This window comes from Poeciliopsis prolifica, unplaced genomic scaffold (assembly GCF_027474105.1).
Source record: "Poeciliopsis prolifica strain line A6 unplaced genomic scaffold, Auburn_PproV2 SCAFFOLD096, whole genome shotgun sequence".
NCBI lineage: Eukaryota > Metazoa > Chordata > Actinopteri > Cyprinodontiformes > Poeciliidae > Poeciliopsis > Poeciliopsis prolifica.
In genome coordinates, this window is record NW_026562471.1 from 129,913 (window position 1) to 143,398 (window position 13,486).

A 13,486-nucleotide genomic window follows, 5' to 3' on the forward strand; every position below is an offset into this window, starting at 1 on the left:
TTCATATATTAACATGTATTTTCTAAGTACTAAACATTTCAGTTTGCTCAGCAACTTCTCTGTTTCACCTATGAAACTGCAAAAATATTTCAGAGGTGAAATATTTTTGCTGAACAATATCACTTAAATCAAACATTTACTCTACTTTATGTATATTCAGATGTTTAGATATATATAAGTTTGTAATTACACATTGATTAAATCCCCATGAATCACACTCCATACCAATAGGTGGCAGAATTACTTACTGAACGTTTTGTGGAACCGCCAAATAAACTCAAGAAGAAGAATGTTTACCAATAAGGGGCGCCACTGAGTTCCTGAACGGTTTAGGATTGTCATCAAACACCAAAGAAGAAAATGTTCGAGCGGATGAGATCATTTGGTTTACAGTTTTGTTTATCTACTTGAAGATATTAAGTGTTTATCCGTCACTTTTCCATGTACTTTAGTTAGTAGACATTTTTTAACGTAGCCTAATTTTACAGCAGCTTAATATTTTCTGATTATCCTTAAGAGCTGAAGTGGGAATGGCAGAGAACAGCGGTGAGTTTCTCAGTTTTTTCAGGCTAAGTGGCTAGCTATGCTAACTTCAAGTTGGTGATCGGATAACGAAAAGCAATTATTTGTCAACGATATTTTAAAGGAACGTGTTGATGTTTTCTCTTTGTTTAGCTGTGACCCTGGACTTTTTTCAAACATCAAACATTTCAAACATGTTTCAGCCGGTGTAGCTCTATGCATCTATGCATCGTCTCAGCATCTGACTGGTTTCATCAATACCAGCATAATGGCAGCTTTACGCTTTTATCTGAAAATAGCCCAGAGACAATCAGTGCAGGAGTCGAGAAAACCCAGATTTCGTTTTCTGAGGAGGGAGATCGCCGGTACTTTGAGCAACAGACCCACTGCTGTTCACAGCCACATTTAGATAATTGGATTAATAATTCTAATAATGTGTCCAGCTGGGTTGCTGGACACAGAATGACATATCAACCTTGTTTATGAGCTGGTTCAGATGAATTGACACAGATCCTAATTGTGTTGGGATCTGGGTCCAGCCATGCTCACTGCTTCCTACTGTGGAGAAGCAACTCTGGCCATGTGTTTTAGATGCTTTCTTCATGAATGTTTTGTGTGTTTCTTTAGGAGTTAAACTTTTTTTGTTTTAATTATTATTATTATTATTATTATTCTCTAGCTATGATTAGTTCTATTTATGTTTTCCACTTGTCACTAGATGGGATATTCATTTGGTGAGCTACTTTTAATGCTCCTTATTCTGCCTGTGTCTTATTGTAAAGCTGGAGAAGCCAGGTCTAATTTCTACCCTAAATATCATATTGTGACGTTTGGCACATATTTTGATCTGTTTGTTTTAATTGAGCAGAATTAAATGAGGCAAAACATAACGGCTCGCCGTCCAGTGGGATGACGGACCAAGAGAAGGAGATGGCAACGAGTGCATACGAAGCTTTTCTGGTAAATATTCTCTTTTAATGTTTTGGGGGATCTTAACATAATCTGTCTGTTTGCAGCTTTATATATTTGGCACAGGAAATCTGAAGACATAATAAAAGGAGCAAAAGCATGAATTATAGTGTCACAGCCTAACGTTAGCTGCCAGGTCAATTCAGATCCAACTGTTTTAGGGTCCACTTACACCTGCCACAATGGGTCCACTTTAACGGTTTCCTCAGACCCGTCCTGCATGTGTGAATACACTCAAGTGAACCCTTGGACCCAGACCCATTTTATGTGGTGGTTTTGGTTCACTGGTGTGAACACAGACCAGCCTCGACCCAAACGAGGCTGGTCCAAACTAGCATTTGGTTGGACTGGAACTGTACCTCATCTTCTGCTTCCTGTTTAATGGTGCTGCTGCCAGCAGGTTGTGGGTCAGAACATGCAGAGCATCTCGTCTCATTCATCTGCAGCTGTTACCAATGCCGTTTCATAATTAGAAATGTCTCAGCACAAAACATGTATAGAATGAGCTGTAGGTGTAACAGCAATGCATCAAGCTGCACATACAAGGTAATTGATGATGATTGTGATTGTGTCAGTAAAAGTTGGAATGAGTGTTTATGGACTTTGCTGTTTGTTTATTATAGTTCGCTATCACATAATTCCCCCACCTGCTCCAGATTTTTGAGATTGTCCAACATCCTCTTCCTAGGCTGGGAAGTATGACGAGTCTCTGAAACAGCTTGAAGCCTTGCAGGAGCTCAACAAAGAGGACTACAAAATTTCTTTGAATAAAGCTGTTTTAGAGTTCTACAGAAGTGGCCAGACTGCGACAGGTTTGTTGAAGCAGACCCTTTCATCGATGAAGAATCAGGTAAAGCTACACATCCCTGTCTCTTCTCTTCTACACACACACACACACACACACCTGTGTTTGTTCATGACCTGAGCTGTGTGTCCCAGCTTCACACAGCCACAGAAGATGTTGATGGCTTGGATGACGTTGAGAATAGTTTGCTGTACTATAACCAGGCCATCATCCACTACCACATGCGCCAGTACTCTGAGGCCATCTCTATCGGAGAGAAGCTCTACCAGTTCCTGGAACCATTTGGTATGTTGTGCTGCTGCTCACAGTCCCTGCTGCTTTTTCAGCAGCAACAACTTTAAAGTTTTTGGTTTCGCTTAAGAACCTGATGATGTGTTTTTGAATGATAACTGGAATGTGAATTTTTGAACAAGAAGGCCTTTGTCTTGGAGCTAATTATTGTATTTGCTCTAGAAGAGAAATTTGCCCAGTCAGTGTGTTTCCTGTTGGTGGATCTCTACCTGCTGACATTCCAGCCAGAGAAGGCGCTCCACCTGCTGGCCGTTCTGGACAAGATCTCTGTACAAGGAAGCAACAAGAACGGCAAGGCAGAGGTAGCTGACCACTCTGCCAAATGAAAAAAAATGTTTTATTGTTGTTCAGAGTAAGACAATTTACACACAGATAGTCCTGTCACCAAAACACATTTTGCTGGACAATAATTCAAATTGAAAAATACTTTATTAATCCCAAAGGGAAATTAAGCACAATATAATTATAAAATACCTATATAGAAACAAACACTGAGATATTTCTATTCCTCAACCACCTCCACTTCTTGATGGAAATAGTCTGATCTAATCCTGTTCCTCCTGAAATCAACCATCATCTCATTTCATGACATTTTTCCCTCAAAGATGTGTGGGAACCCTAAGCTCAGGTAAATGTCAGAATATTGTTAATTAGAAGTGTGTGTTTTTTTTTTAGAGCAACAACTCAGGATCAAACCAAAAGGTGGAGTTTGTAGCAATGATGGAAGCAGCCAAATCCAAAATCCATCAGGTAGGAATGTTGGTCAGTGTAAAGATGATCTGCTGTTCAGGTTCTCTCTGATTCACCAGCTGCCTGTTCTTGGCTTCTTTTCCAGTACAAAGTGAGAGCGTACATTCAGATGAAGTCCTCCAAGGCCTGTAAGAGAGAGATTAAATCAGTGATGAACACAGCAGGGAATGTGAGTGTCCATGACAACGCTGCAGCAGGGAACATCTGGGCCAAAGTTGGACAAAGTCAAATTTTAGTGTCATACATAGAGCTGTGGGACGTTAGGCAGATCCTTGTCTAAACCACGTTGTCTTCTTTGTGAGTGTGAAGCAGAAGAGAGTCTTCAGAGAACCTTCTCTCCTGTCTCTTGTCTTCCAGTCTGCTCCTTCTCTCTTCCTCAAGAGTAACTTTGAGTATCTGAGAGGAAACTACCGCAAAGCGGTGAAGCTGCTGAACAGCTCCAACATGGCAGAGCATCCTGGACCCATTAGAACCGGTGAGATCTGCTGACCGCCAGCCTGCAGTCAATCTGTGGGATCTCCACACATCATGTGAAGCTGTTATTTTAAATTCTTCTATACACACACACACGCACACATGCACACACACACACACATGCACACACACACACACACATGCACACACACACACACACACACATGCACACACACCGTGCTGAGGCTCCTGGCTGACCCGTCTGTTTGATCCAGGTGAATGTGTTCGCTGTATGTTCTGGAACAATCTGGGCTGCATCCACTTTGCAATGGGGAAACACAACCTGGGCATCTTCTACTTCAAGAAGGCGCTGCAGGAGAACGATCACACTTGTGCACAACTGGGAGACGGCGGCGGCAACAATCAGTGTAAGCTGAGAACCCAGACTGTTTCCATGGTGACTTTGATTTATCTCGCCATGCTTTATGGATCTTCCTCTGACTGCAGTCGTGTTAGGAAAACTGAACCAAAATAGAACAATTGGTGATCTGGTGATTATCTATTAGATTTCAGTCCAGTCACAGAGGGGCTGAATGCTGAGTTTCTGTCTCCAGGTAAAAGACTGTCAGGTGTCCCTATGTGTGCCCTGCTGTCCAACAAGCGATATGAGCTGCTGTATAACTGTGGCGTCCAGCTGCTGCACGCCGCCAGGCCGCTGGCAGCCTTCGAGTGTCTGATGGAGGCCGTTCAGGTTTACCACTCCAACCCGCGTCTGTGGCTGCGCCTGGCTGAATGCTGCATCTCTGCTAACAAAGGGGTATGTATGTTCAGCCTGCAGCCACCAGCTGCTGAGTTCCTGATTTTAGAGATCAGATCTCTTTAGGGCCGTAGGAATTGGTGTGTTAGTGAATCGCAACCTAAAACTAAAAGAAATCTTTGTTTTCCATCCATCCATTTTCTTACATCCTTTGGGGTCAGGAGGGCTGCTGGTGCCCAACTCCGGCGGTCAGCAGGCGAGAGGTGGGGTCACCTGGACAGGTCGCCAGTCCATCACAGCAAATTTGTTTTATGAATTTCAAATTCAAATATTTCTAGATGGCTTGAATGAAATAATTACATTAATTTAAAATATTATTCCAGACACATGTGTTTATATCTCCTGCATCAAGACATATAAAAAGTGAAATAATAAGGAAAGGTGTTTTGACAACAGACTGAAGCGACTGGTTTAATGGAGTACTTGCTTCCTGCTGTCACAATCACAAATTTTGCTGAGGGATTAATTGTCTCAAAAATGATTGCGATAAATGATAATACTGTCTGAAGAACATTTTAAACTGATTTAATGGTCATGACATAATAATGCAAGCAATATCCTGCCAAAAAAAGATGCACTTTATTTTCAAAAGAACTCTTAACACTGGAACTGGTAAATTGAACCAAAAACCAGAAGAAAATGGAGGGATTTCTGAGGGGAAAGCATGAAGGGAAAACCCAGACAGCTGACATCGTCTCCAACGCTGAACCTTGTTTTTCAACATTTATGTTGAATGAACATAAATGGAAACAACATTTATTTATGTGTATTCGTTTTATGCAAAGAATGTCCACAAAAATGACAAGGAGAGCAAGTAGAGCGGAATTGCTACTGTAGTCTTATCCAACGCCTTCCTTTTTTTGTTACATCTTTTATGGCTTAAAATAAGCTCACAAACTATCACTGTTGTCTGTGTCATCACCCCTATTTGTTCAGTCTAAATGTGATACAGAGGGTTTTGATGGGATTTTCTGTCTGAAATCTGAATGTGAGTGAGAGAAATCGGTTCTTGTGTGGCATGTTGCTCTTGCCGTGTTGCTGGACACCACATGGCAAGATCCAACCCGTTACACCTTGGATTTTCTGTCGGCTAGTCTGTGGTCTCAGGTTTTGAAAATGGCCCGATGATCGGCCGACAATTCTAAAATCGTGTAGTGTGAACTGGACATTTCACTAAGGAAATGAGGAAGGGAGGAGTTAGCAGGGAGCATCGGAGTTTGACACTTTTTCAAGTGTCATCAATAGAAAGAGGAAAATGCAGAAAGAAACGATAAAACCAAGAAATTAAGATGAGTTTGATAACTTTCATTTATTGTGCGGTTAATTGATTCATTGTTTATTACGACAGGCCTACTGCCTTGTGTTGCAACCCATCTTTGAATTTTTGATGATTTTTTTTTTATCAAAATGTTTTTATGAAAGTATTTTACAAAAACAAAACATTTGAAAAAATAAAAGGACTACTGTTACATAGAAAAGGAAAAACATAAAACTCCACCACAGAGCAGAGATCCCACTCTTGCATACCTGCCATCTATGATTAAAATTTAAATGGATCCCAAATATTTCCGATAAATATTTCCATTCCGTACGGTCAAAAGCTTTTTCCACATGAATGGAAAAACTCGTTCTGGATTGTTCAGGGTATTGTGGAAATGTCGTCAGCTGCGGATTTAACTACATAGGAAATATATTTATACTTTGAAATATAATATGTTAAAACTGGGCAACATAGTTTGTGAACAAGTTGTGATGTTTGCTAATGTTTCCAGGGCTCTGAGCAGGAAAGCAAGAGTTTACCTAGTAAAAAGGGAATAATCCAGTCTGTAATTGGACAAGGATACCATCGCAAGATTGTTCTGGCATCACAGTCTTCACAGAACACCAACTACAGGTCAGTCAGACGTCCTTCAACACTGAAATTCAAATACGAGATTACGGGTTGAGATGCTTACGACAGGAAAGACTTTAACTTGTCATGTAGGAGGCAGTGAGCTGATCCGGATGCTGACTGCGTTCTGCTGTCTCTGTTCAGTGAAGGCCAGTCAGCTGCCATCCCTGTAGCCAGTATGGAGTTCGCTGCCATCTGCCTGCGGAACGCCCTGCTGCTGCTGCCTGAACACCAGCAGCAGGGCGCCAAGGCTGAAAGCGGCTCCAAGAACTCCAGCCAATCAGGAAGCACCGAGAGCGGCAGTGAGAACAGTGACCCCTGCAGGTCAGGTGTACCATTGCATCTGTATGTGTGTGGGTCGTAACTTCCTGAACCTTGACATGATTAGTGTGTTATAGGAAGATTTGCATTTATTTGTCAGAATTTTGTCAGTTTTACTCACTGATTTTCTGACAACCTGAATCCCACCCATATAGATGAAGCTGGAGCACAAAATCCAATTCATTTCTTTCTTTGTAGATGTTTCATTCTTCTTCTGAAAAATCACAGGCACACATTATGATGTCTCGGAGTGAATTAGAAGGTTTATTGGAAGTCTAACTGTAGATTTGTTTTAGCTGAGATGATGTCTGTCAGCTCTGTGGCTCAAAACACAGAAAACTGAGAAGAAAGAAGACATGATGGTTTATGAACAATTACAATGTAAACAGAAAGCAGTCACTATAATTGCATTGAGAGACACTGCTGACCATGAAACTGCAGCTGCTAAGAAAACAAGCATTGCTTCAGGGCTAAAAGTCTCTATGGATGTTTGCTGGTTTCCAAGCTCCAAATATTCATCATTCCATACAGATTATTATACATCATTCCACAACATGGATAATCTAGAGACTTTTTTTTGCAAATGAAAGAAAACTTTGATTTTTCCAATTTGATGCTTTATTCACACACCCACACACACAGACACTTAGCAAAGTGCTGATCTTTCTTGCTTATTTGATCATTTTCAGATTTAGGAGTCCTAGTAATGCTGCACTGAATGTTCTCCAGGACTGGATGTTGCTGTTGATTGAGACACATGGTGTGTTATCGTTCTTGTTGTTTACAGTGGAAAAAGTCAGGAAGCTGATAAGTTTTTTTCTGCAACTCCATCGTCTCCACTTCGAAAACAGGAGGTGGAAAACCTCAGGTAAAGACAGCGAGCCGTGATGGTGACAGGATGATGTTTGCTGTGTGGGTAACCAGAGCTGGTGGGTTTGCAGGTGTTCCATTCTGGCTTGTAGTGCCTATGTGGCGCTGGCCCTGGGAGACAACCTGCTGGCTCTGCACCACGCTGACAAACTGCTTCATCAAACCAAGGTGTCTGGCTCCCTCAGGTAAGCATCACCATCATTACCTCTGACTGCTGTACATGACAGAACCTTTTCAGTCCCATTTAGACAGCAATTCTGAATTAGGAAGCAAAAAAAATATTTCCTGCCCCTCTAAATAAGGAGGGGCAAGGATGTTGGTAGCTTAACAAGCACACTGGACAATCTAAATTCTGTCCTAAAGTGAACTGGAAACCAGTGTGTGGTGTGTGTAGGTTCCCATGTAGCAGAATGTTGGACCAGAGGAATTTGAATTACTCCAAAGTTTTCATAGAGGAGATTTAAGAGACAATGAGAGTAGAGTAGCAACTATTTATTCAAAAATATTTGCAAAGGAATAGAAGCTTCAAATAAATAAAGGTGAATGTTGTTGGGATATAAACCAGCTGGTTTTTTTTTTTTTGTCTTTACTGTTTTTATTGTTTTAAAATGAGTACAGACCGGTTCTGGTTGAAATCACATTTTTCTTTTCAGTACCTCTGCTGAACGTTTTGGATGTGAACCAGATGTCAGTTGGTGCTACGAAGCGTTTACTGGCTTCCAGCTGCTCTTACTGTGTTTTAAAAGTTGTTTTGTCCTTTAAGTCTCCATGGCCTGTTCCCACAGTGTGTGTCTGTGTGCTGCAGCTGGTCAGTTGTCCCAAGCTCAGTGAGGAAGCGGAGAGGTGTGTGTGTGTGTGTGTTCTAGGGGACAAGAAACAGGCTACTGTTGGTCACCTAAAGACCTTCTTTAGAAATTCTTGATTTCATACAGGACGATTGGGATTGTCTAATTTGCTGTTTTTGCTAACAAGCAATTGAACGGCTGTCTAAAGTTCTCTATGTCAGTGTTTTTCAACCCTGGTCTTCAAGGCACACTGCCCTGCAAGTCCTTCAGCACCCATGACTTCTACTGGTGGCTGGTTAACAGGGTTTTACTGAATTGCAATCATGTGAATGGGGTGTGTGATCCTCTGATCGATGCAGAGGAACATCTGAAACAGGCAGGTCAGTGTAAGTTGAGAACCAGAGTTGTTAGAAAACGCTGATCTATGTGATGTGCTGCTGTATCTCTTCCTCCTGCAGGTTTCTGGGTCACCTGTATGCTGCTGAAGCTCTCATTTCATTGGACAGAATATCTGATGCAATCACTCACCTGAACCCAGAGAACATCAGCGACGTGTCACTAGGCGTGCTCAGCAGTGAGCAGGACCAGGGTGTGTGGACTCTCACACTTCAGTAAACTAGACCAAACATTTTCTTTTCTTAATAATCGTTTCATTTTTTATCTGCAGGACATGAAAAAGATGAGCCCATAGAGCCATGTAAGCCGTCACGCTAGTGTTTGGTCCCGTCCTGCAGTATTCTAACTAGTGAAATAATTCCTGAATGTAGAGTGACGTCACTCCCTGTCTGTGCAGCAGCTAAGAAGATGCCGCTGTTTTACCCCAGCAGCGTGGCAGCAGCGCAGGCCATGATGCTCTTCAACCTGGGCAGCGCCTACTGCCTGAGGAGCGAGTATGACAAGGCCCGCAAATGCCTGCATCAGGTACCCACCTCCACACGTCATTGCCTAATGCTGGAGGCCCTTTCACTGTGTGCCTGGCAAACTAACACTGCAACACAAACATCAGAAGGGAGTGAAGACGGCAGTGAGAGCAGGCTTGGCCTCATTGTCTTCAGATTTTCCCTGTTTGTCTTTTCCTGGGAGCTTTTCTTGCAGCACGTGTAGCACCGGTATCACACAGCTAACTGCACCACTGGACCAGATCTAGGTTCTAAGGAGCGGGGAGCAAGAATAACAACACCAGAGACCGCTGCTTAAGTGAAATAGGCCGGCAATTTACTAAATGTAAAACACACAAATAAGATGCAACACATAAACAAAGAAACTCTGCAGATTCTCAATAAGGAGGTAAATGAAACTAAAAAATAGAAGAAAATAAATAAAGAGTATATCACTCTTCTTTTGTGGTCTTTAGTTTACCTAGTTTATTTTAGTAAAACTAATCTAATTTAATTAGACTGATCTCTTTTATTTCCTAGCTTATATCTATTTCAAGATTTCTATTTTTTCTGAGTTAATCTTCCTTTCTTTTACAGGTAAGAAAATACCTCCAACACAATCAAACCAAAATGAAATACAATTGTTCAAATCACATTCAAAGATATAATATATAGAAATCAAAGTATATCCGAAAATGAATTCAGTTATTCAGTTCAATGAAAAGTCTTAGTTGACTCGATCCAAAACAAAAATAATAATTCAATAAATGATCAGTTCTGTTCAGTTCAGTTCGCCCTGGCAGCGAATTAATGTGATGCAGAAGATGAACGGAAGGTCTGGGTCTGGCTCGCCATCTTGAATCCCATCCGTGAATGTGCGCGCAGCACAAGGCAGATGAATCCTGGCTCCGACCGAGCTTCCAAAAAACCTGACCTGTATAACAGGTCGCAAACACAATAAAACTCTTTTTAAATCTTCAAATTATACAAATAAATTCTTCTTGAACTCAATATGTTAACCGAATAACAATTTATAACGGAGCATTTCTTCTTAACGGCTATTGTAACGGCCACGTTTTTTACAATACAATTTTACAGTACAAAACGGCGAAAGTGCGAAAAAATAAACATAAAACTCACCAAAACCGATGTAGCTTAGTTCTCATAGAATTCCTGTCAGTTCCCGACCAGGTAATTATGTTTCTCAACTATAATGATAACTTTTGCTGTTGATTAATTACTGCTCTCTCCTCTGCGCGCTCTCTCTGGCCTGTGTGACGCTGCAGCTGACGCTGCTGCTGTGACGCTGGTCCCTTAAAGGGGCAGCGATACAATTTTCTGTTTACAGACTTTTAATCAACTATTTATTCCTATTTATGACATTTTAACGTGGGTTACACACGCAACGCCCTTTTCTCTCGTCCCCATTTCCCGTCTATTCTCCATTTAGTTAGGGTCAGTGAACAAAAATTGATTTAAAAAACACTCCTCAACACCATATTTGAACGAGTGAAGGGAGACTGGTGGTCCTTCCAAACCCCCACTCTCTGGATACCATCTGGGGTAGGAGACCTGCTGGAGTGGCGATGGGTTAGGGTTGGGGTTAGGGTTCATTCTCCACCCAGAATGAAGGGACCCCTACCTGTCCTGTGGTGGGACGCCGCCTTTAGCAGCATCCGTAACCGTCACAGACTGATGGAAGAACAGATGAGATGGACAGGACAGAAACATTTTATATTTTCTAATAATTTCTCCACTGCCAGATTTTCTAATATTTCCAGCTCTAATAGGGTAACAGGCTGGCCGGATGCAGCATGACTTCAGGTGTTATTCAAGTCATCTGTTGATATTGTGTTTTTTCATATTGCATTCATATCACAGTATTAGTTTTTTCAAATAATGTGCTGTTTAGCTAAAGCTATACTCATCCCTAAACACTTCTAGTTTTCTTTTGTTGCTGCAAAAATACATCCAATTTTCTGCTTCTGAAAATTGGATCTAAATTAAAATTAGGATAATCAAGTTTTTAAATTAGTTGATCAATGGAGAATCATCCATAAGTGCTTTTTGTCATCACACACTAGACAGCTACAGTTAAATATCCTCTCTTCATGTTGTTGTGTAGAACTGTCACATATACTCTCATGCCTGAAGTGACATGTCTACTAAAAATTTCACTTTTGCATTAAAGGCTCATTTTGCTGACATTTTAGTTGCTAGGTAGCAAATCTTAACTTATTGAAATATTTCTCCATTTTGATATATTTGTGTTTGTCAGGCTGCATCTGTGATGAACTCTAAAGAGATTCCGCCTGAAGCCATCCTGCTGGGCGTCTACCTGGAGCTACAAAACGGTTTGTATTTCTGAAAAAGTTTCATCTTCAACAGATTGAGACGCTTTCAAAGGTCTAAAATATACAGCAGCTGTTATTTGCTTCTTTGGAATTTATTCTCAAAGTGTTTCTACTTAGTTTTTGTTGAATAGGTTTTAGGCAACAGCTCAACATCTCAGTAGATCAAATGGACCAAATGAAGGCCATAAATGTTTATGATTTTTATCAGCTCAATGTTTGGCAAACTGCACACACTACCAGTCAGTTAGTAATGTCTGGAGATTTGAATCTAGCTTCAATCTTTGCCACACTTCCAACGTTTCAACAGTTTGTCATCTGACAGCTAAACAAATTTCAGGTACGCAGACACTTCCTGTGAGGTGGACAAAGCAGATCATGATTTTTTCCTTTCTTTGCTTGGTGTGTAGAGCTTGTGTTCAAAGGCAACCGTTTGAAGATCTTGTTGAAAACAAAGAACTGACTTTAGTTCTTGTTTTCTCCAGTATTACTGCATGTGTTGCCATGGTTCCATTTTTTCTTATGTTCATCGTTTTCTCCACTGTGTCCAGAATCTGTTTGTGTTTTTCAGCTGTGCATTTTAAAAGTGTGCTGATCCAGTTTAGATCTGCGTTTCAGGTGATTGCTGAGCTTTTGTCATGTCTCCTTAGGAAACACTCAGCTGGCTCTGCAGATCATCAAGAGGAACCAGCTGCTACCCTCAACCCTTCATAGGTCCTCGCCAGATCCGCGCAAGAAACCTTCCCAGCCCCCCCAGCTGCCCTCATCATTCACACAAGTTCAACGGAAATAAACCTGAGCAGTAACTTCAATAAAGCTGTGCAGTAACTTCAGCTGCCTGGAGTCACCCATCAGTCAGCTGTAATCTTTTTGAAGCTTCAGAGAGTGGAGGATCTGTCCATCTGGGATTCAGCTTCAATGTGACTGAGGAGTTTGTGCTGAAATTAAGAGGCAATAAATGTATTTAGTGTTTGTATGGTGGACTTGGACTAGTCATTAAATAGAATATTCAAATTCAGAAACACTTCATTTATAACTTAAAAATCCACAACATGGACCACAAAGCATGAAAGGTTTAAGTTTAACTCATTAATTCTTCAAAGAGTTATTGTGAACACTGATCACTGTTGGCAGGAAAGTTCTCCTGTAGCAGTCTGTATTACAGTGACTTTGAAGAAGCCTCTGACTGAAGATGTTCTGCTTTTCCAAGACAAGATGATGGTCAGGGTTGTCCATAACTTTCGTGATTTTATGAATAATCCTTCTCTTCAAGAAGTCCAGTCTGCTGCACTCAGCCTCTTGTCCATCTGTGATTCAACCAACAACTGCAGAGTCATCTGAGTATTTCTGCAGACGAGTGAAAAGGAATGGTGAGAGTACAGGGCCCTGTGGTGCTGCAGTGTTGCTGACCAGCTGCTTAGACACACAGCCTTCAGACTCCCAAACTGTGGTCTGCTTGTGAGGTAGTTCTAGATCCAGGTGATTGTTGAGGACTCTGCCTGTGTCTTGTGGAGTTTCTCACAGAGCAGATCAGGCTGAATTGTGTTAAAAGCTGTGGAGAAATCAAAGAACATGATCCTCACAGTGCTGCCTGGCTGGCTTGACCAGATGACAGTGGGTTTGTTGTGTAGGATGGCATCATCATCTCCAGATCCACGGCGATAAGCAGCCTGCAGGGGGTCTTGATATGTCTTTGTCTGCTTAGTCAGAAGGGCCAGCAGGAGTCTCTCCAGGACCTTCATGATGTGGCTTGTCAGGGCAACAGGTTTATAGTCATTGGTGACTGATGAGTGAGTTTTCTTTGGTACCGGAACCAGGACAA

General features: G+C 41.5%; 1 protein-coding gene and 1 long non-coding RNA gene across 4 annotated transcripts; one reads left to right on the forward strand and one right to left on the reverse strand.

The window, feature by feature from the left end:
* The first annotated feature begins 326 nt into the window (after nt 1–326).
* Nucleotides 327–12,647, forward strand: cnot10 (CCR4-NOT transcription complex, subunit 10). Of its 3 annotated transcripts, none has more exons than XM_055023129.1 (19): nt 327–546; nt 1,391–1,482; nt 2,180–2,341; nt 2,431–2,581; nt 2,750–2,889; nt 3,263–3,337; nt 3,423–3,506; nt 3,695–3,812; nt 4,027–4,179; nt 4,366–4,568; nt 6,341–6,462; nt 6,604–6,783; nt 7,568–7,648; nt 7,722–7,835; nt 8,894–9,024; nt 9,103–9,132; nt 9,229–9,356; nt 11,592–11,667; nt 12,315–12,647. In XM_055023129.1, exons 1-19 carry the CDS (start codon nt 531–533, stop codon nt 12,455–12,457), a joined length of 2,199 nt encoding a protein of 732 aa, XP_054879104.1. In that variant the 5' UTR covers nt 327–530; the 3' UTR covers nt 12,458–12,647. The 3 variants fall into 3 exon arrangements, with proteins under 3 accessions (XP_054879104.1, XP_054879106.1, XP_054879105.1); XM_055023131.1 differs by having other exon boundaries at nt 9,232–9,356; XM_055023130.1 differs by having other exon boundaries at nt 2,753–2,889.
* Nucleotides 9,629–12,321, reverse strand: LOC129353753 (uncharacterized). The gene is made up of 2 exons (XR_008605074.1): nt 10,454–12,321; nt 9,629–10,247 (listed from the first exon to the last, which is right to left on the reverse strand). It is a non-coding gene; the product is annotated as an uncharacterized LOC129353753 (long non-coding RNA).
* Nucleotides 12,648–13,486: the final 839 nt, after the last annotated feature.

What these genes read in the sequence shown, in the direction of transcription:
- cnot10 (XM_055023129.1), top strand. An exon ending in TTTCATCGATGAAGAATCAG is followed by an intron (nt 2,342 to 2,430) that starts GTAAAGCTACAC and finishes TGTGTGTCCCAG; the next exon opens with CTTCACACAGCCACAGAAGA. An exon ending in CAGGAGGTGGAAAACCTCAG is followed by an intron (nt 7,649 to 7,721) that starts GTAAAGACAGCG and finishes GTGGGTTTGCAG; the next exon opens with GTGTTCCATTCTGGCTTGTA.